General features: G+C 35.7%; 1 protein-coding gene across 1 annotated transcript; it reads left to right on the top strand.

Annotated features, from left to right (window-relative positions):
* The first annotated feature begins 2480 nt into the window (after window positions 1–2480).
* LOC123886972 (RHOMBOID-like protein 2) lies at window positions 2481–4336 on the top strand. The gene is made up of 5 exons (XM_045936233.1): window positions 2481–2956; window positions 3370–3533; window positions 3696–3862; window positions 3953–4126; window positions 4262–4336. Exons 1-5 carry the CDS (start codon window positions 2481–2483, stop codon window positions 4334–4336), a joined length of 1056 nt encoding a protein of 351 aa, XP_045792189.1.
* Window positions 4337–5046: the final 710 nt, after the last annotated feature.

The following is a 5046-nucleotide window of genomic DNA, read 5'->3' as shown; positions in this document are numbered from 1 at the left end:
TCACGCGCGGCATAGTGATAGAGTTGCAACCACGCGCGGCGTGGTAGATCTGGCGCGCGGCGTGGTTGCCTTCTGTATATATATTTTCTGCATAATTCTGTTTTGGGGTTGGAAAATTCTGCGAAATTGGACTACATTCTGGTCTTGGAACTTGAAGATCGTGATTCAACACTCCAGTGGAGAGCTCCAAGCGCATCAGATCATGGACTCACAAGCCGTGGCGATGAAGCGAGGAAGCGAACGAAGAACGATGATGAGCTAAACTCCTTGGAGGTAGGATCTAGGATAGTCTAGAATGTAGGGAGATCCTGTGTAATCTGTTATATGTGTAAGAATCTACTCTTTTCATAGTGATTAATTTGATGCAATTCAATGTTTAATGCTTTACAATCCTTCATTAGTGTTGTAATGATTTTGAGTTAAGTCACGTGCGAGAGTATTGATTTAATGTCTGAACTGAATTGTATTGAGCGCTCGAGTGTCTCCGGTCGAGAGATTGAGGCATAGAGTGTAGCGAACGATTGACGCGCGTTAAGATCATTCGTTGTAGGTAGCTTCCGCCCGAGAGATCGGGGGAGTATCGACAACGAATAGAGTGGATTTTGACAAGAGATTGCGATTCACTATTTTGTCGATCTAGTTGTTAACACTTGAGTAGATTCCTATGATATAGTAGATTGCATGTGGTTGAACTATAGACTAGGCGATTCCGATGATTCTACCTCGCTTTTCCATTATATCAAGCATATTTTCTAGCAATTCATTACTCAACATACCCCCAATTTATGTGTATTTTCTGTATAATGTCTATGAACACCATTCGATTAGTTTGATCACACAATCCCTGTGGATCGATATTTTTATTACTACGTGATTTTCGTGCACTTGCGAAATTTATCATCAGTCATCAAGTTCAAACGGTTTTGTCATCAAAGATAACGCTAGGGACCTCATTGCCTAAAGGATGTTTGATTCAGGGACTTCAAAATGATTTTTTGATGATTCATGGACTATTATGACAAATAGGACACTTTTAGAGACCTAAATGACTATTTACTCTAGCAAGTCCGCGCATAGATTGGAAACCAAGTTGCAAAAAAAAATTGAGGTGTGTGACATAGGCGAATAAATCGACCGTCAACACGAGAACATAACTTCGCACCAACAATTTACTGTGACAAACAACCGTAAATTTACAGCCATTTCTAGCCAAGCATTAATTTTAAAGACGTTTACGAAGAACAGAGACAAATTTTAAGACGGTGACTTGAACAGATTTCATGTCCGAGCAAGTTGAAACAACTCAAATCCTACGGCTCAGAGGTGGCAAATTTGAAGCAAATGGAACCTGCAGAGAACATATACGAAACCCACATAAAACAAAAACCCAAATCCGCAACAACAACTACCAAAAAATCGTCTAAAACAACCACCTCCTACCACGACCCATGCAGATGACGAAGATCCAAAGAAAACGACGCCAAAGGAAGGTTAATCATGCTGGTATAGTGGCTGCCACCAAAAGGTGACCGGGTTAAAACGAATACAAAGGGGTGAGACAATGGTGCGGCCGTGAGGGGCTAGACATCACCGGTACATCTATCAAATTTCAATGTACCGGTACATTAGATCAAATAATTACTAAATTAATGATTATTTTATGTATCAAAATACTATTTGTCGATTATTGTATTTCATAAATGATGATTTCATAAGAAAAAAACACATTTTCATTGTTTTATAAGCATTATGATAACATTTTTACATTTTTTTCATAAAAAATTCAAAAATAACTATTATTATGAGTGATAAAAAATTCAAAAAAATTATAAAATTTTATTTTTTTACAATTTTGATAAATAGTATTTAGTTATTATAATATTTTAAATAATAGGAAAATGATTTCTTTCAAAAAAATATTCATTTATTTAGTAATTATTTGATCTAATGTACCGGTGCATTGAAATTTTATAGATATACCATAGAATTTCCCTAAAATTAATTAATACGTGTAGTGCAAATTTTAGTTCATGTGCATAAAAAAGACATTTAGTCTTGAGAGTTGCATGTTCAACCACCATCATATCATTACAACTCCATCTCTTTCTTTCTTCTTTTGCATGATCAACCACCATCTCCAAAATGGGTAACAAAGTATGTAATTTGAAGTCATCGCAGAAAAATATTAAGGTTTGGAGCTCAAAATTAACTTCATCTCCTCCACTCAAACTAAAAGACAACTTCATTTCTTTTTCAACCAAAAAACACCAAGAACAAACAAAACAAACAGAGCTACTAAACAAAACATAAAGGAAAGCTCTATTGAACTACCACCTAACAACACTAATACAGACCCCTCCCCAACGCCTTGTTACCCTCCAAAACACACCAAGAAAACTCAACAAATCCAGGCCTACGGTGGCAGCACAACAGAAGCAGACTTGTAGAGTAAAAAACACCAAGAGAAGCAATTTGTGAGGATGATGCTCTGTCTTAGGTTACTGTGTTCTTTCTTTCCTTTATCGTGGTGGTTTGCTATACCTCCCCCGGCTATACCGCTCCCGGAACAGAGGGAAGATTTGGAGAGCTCGGAAGAGATTTTTGACTTAGAGTCTCTATCTTCTTCTTCAGAAGATTTCTTTCATTATCTGTCTCGGTTGTCAGAAGAAGAGTTTCTTTCTGTGTCAGAGACACTTTCTACCCCACCAGAAGATAACAATGCTCCGCCAGAAGCAGCTGCTCAACATGAAGAAACTCCGGAGGTAGAAAGGAAACACTTTCCGGTGTTGGTTACCAGTTTTGTGGTGATATACATTGGCATATTCATAATTACAATGTATGTCAACAACTGCACAAAACATACTCTTCCTACCACGGCGTGTTTTCCTCGTTTTTTGGGGCGATTATCATTCCAACCAACCGACCAGAACCCGTTATATGGTCCTTCTCGTGAAACGTAAGTGCTTTTTATTTTTGTTTTTCTATGATGACATGATTATATAATTTATTTAAAGTAGAGTAATATAATGTGCACTGCATCTGATGATAGTGTTTATCATGCAGTGGTATCTAAATTATAAACACATTGATTTAAAAAATAAAATCTGATTTACCGTGCAGTGGTATCTAAATTCTAAACACATTGATTTTAAAAAGAGAGCAGCTACAAAGGATCTAAATCCATTTTACTCGAGTGGCATGCAATGAATTATTTTTTTATGTTTTTTTTACATGATGATGCTTTCATTAGACTACCATGTGCTGAATTTTATCAAAGAATATTACCAAGCCAATGTATTGCAGTATATGAAAATCAATATTATTTTGTATGGCATCGTGTCCTACTTCTCAAATTATTTTATTATTCAGACTAATAAAGATGGGTGGGTTGTATTTGAGAAATGTGCTTCATATGCACCAGGCATGGCGCCTATTCTCAAATATATGGTTGCACGAGGGGTTTACGCAGCTATTGACCGACGTAGTCAGTATATGTGGAGTTGGAATCCGGCTTGAACAACAATTTGGATTTGGTACGTCTCATTTAGAATAGTTAGCTAAACTTCAATTTTTTTTTTTTTATATTATTAAGAGTATTGTGTGTGATATGAACGTTATTTGAAAGAATATATATGTATATATATTTACTTTCACAATTTAAGATTAAAATTTCTAAATTGTTGGTTGTTTTGTAGTTCGAGTCGGATTATTATATTTGATATCGGGCTTAGGTGGCAGTTTAGTCTCTGCATTATTTATTAAGTCGAGGGTCACTGTCGGTGCCTCTGGTGCACTGGCCGGCTTAGCAGGAGGGGCTATATCAAAAACCTTCATAGAATATTGGACACTACATCTTCCGATGGTTGTTATTTAAACTCTTTTTATTATTGAGTTTTGGTTATATATATTTTGGTATCCGTAGTAAAAAGAGTTTATTTTTGTTGTTTTGTAGGGTTTTGACTTGTCACTTGCTGTTTTCATGATGCTCATCAATGTAGTTGTCACAATTGTTCAGCACGGTGACAACTTTGTAAATCTCGGAGGATCGATCGTTGGAGTACTATTTGGATTTGTGATATTTATTCGGCCTCCAGTGAACAGATTGCGTTCTACTGCTTTGTTGATTGTAATTTTTGTTGGGTAATTTGTCTTTCTCATTATTGTTGGAATAATAGGATTGAATATAAATGTTTACACCTATTCACTTAATAAATCATATTTAATGAGCCGCATGGTATTTGTGATTCTAATTTGTTGACAGATTGTTGATTGGGATGATGATGGTACTAAAAGGGGTGAATTTGAACGATCACTGCTCATGGTGTCATTACCTTGATTGTATTCCTTTCCCGGGCTGGAGTTGCAAGTACCGAGGAATTGATTGTGAAGTGAGTGATCGATGTTATTACTTTGTTTATAATTTATTTTGTTGTGAAAATATAGAGAAAAATAATTTTTTAAAAAAATGGAAGCTTGATAAATTAGGTAACATTTATAGACTAGTTAGAAGATAACATAATACATGCTTTAAAAAAACACATCTTAGTCAGAATGGCATGTTTTGGATGTTTGGTACTAATATTTTTGTAATTGATGTAATGATACAGAGTATTAAAACTGGAAATTCATTATCCATGACATGTAAAGGCAATGGCAAAAATCGGATATTTCCTCTGACAAACGGTATCCTTCCCCATCCAGTGGAAGAGTTGTGCTTTCACCTTTGTCATGCCTAGGACTAGGACTGTCAGGTGAAGGAAGATTTGAAGAGGAACTATTTTTAGGCTCTTGAACTTGTCCCTTTGCATTTTTTGTTAGGCTCTTGAAACTTGAACGTAGAAAATTAGCTTTGCATTTGCTTAATGTTTATTTTAACTACTCCCAACTATATATATAATGTTAGTTAAGTAGGACTTATAGTTCAGATTGCAGATGTGTCCAATGTTCGCCACATTTCAGTGTCTTTCAAAGCGGTTCATCGTATTAGTATTAGCGTCATGTTTGTGTTTGCGTCAATGCTTCATAGAATGTTAGAACATTGAAGTA

The sequence above is a fragment of the Trifolium pratense genome, linkage group LG5, assembly GCF_020283565.1.
Source record: "Trifolium pratense cultivar HEN17-A07 linkage group LG5, ARS_RC_1.1, whole genome shotgun sequence".
In the NCBI taxonomy this organism is placed as follows: domain Eukaryota; kingdom Viridiplantae; phylum Streptophyta; class Magnoliopsida; order Fabales; family Fabaceae; genus Trifolium; species Trifolium pratense.
Note: the sequence above shows the minus strand (reverse complement) of the source record. Positions and strands in the feature narration are given on the sequence as shown.

Bases quoted from the DNA above. Each gene is read 5' to 3' on its own strand.
- LOC123886972 (XM_045936233.1), top strand. From the start codon at position 2,481: ATGATGCTCTGTCTTAGGTTACTGTGTTCTTTCTTTCCTTTATCGTGG. The intron at 2,957-3,369 runs GTAAGTGCTTTT...TTTATTATTCAG, and splicing joins TATGGTCCTTCTCGTGAAAC to ACTAATAAAGATGGGTGGGT. The intron at 4,127-4,261 runs GTAATTTTTGTT...ATTTGTTGACAG, and splicing joins GTTCTACTGCTTTGTTGATT to ATTGTTGATTGGGATGATGA.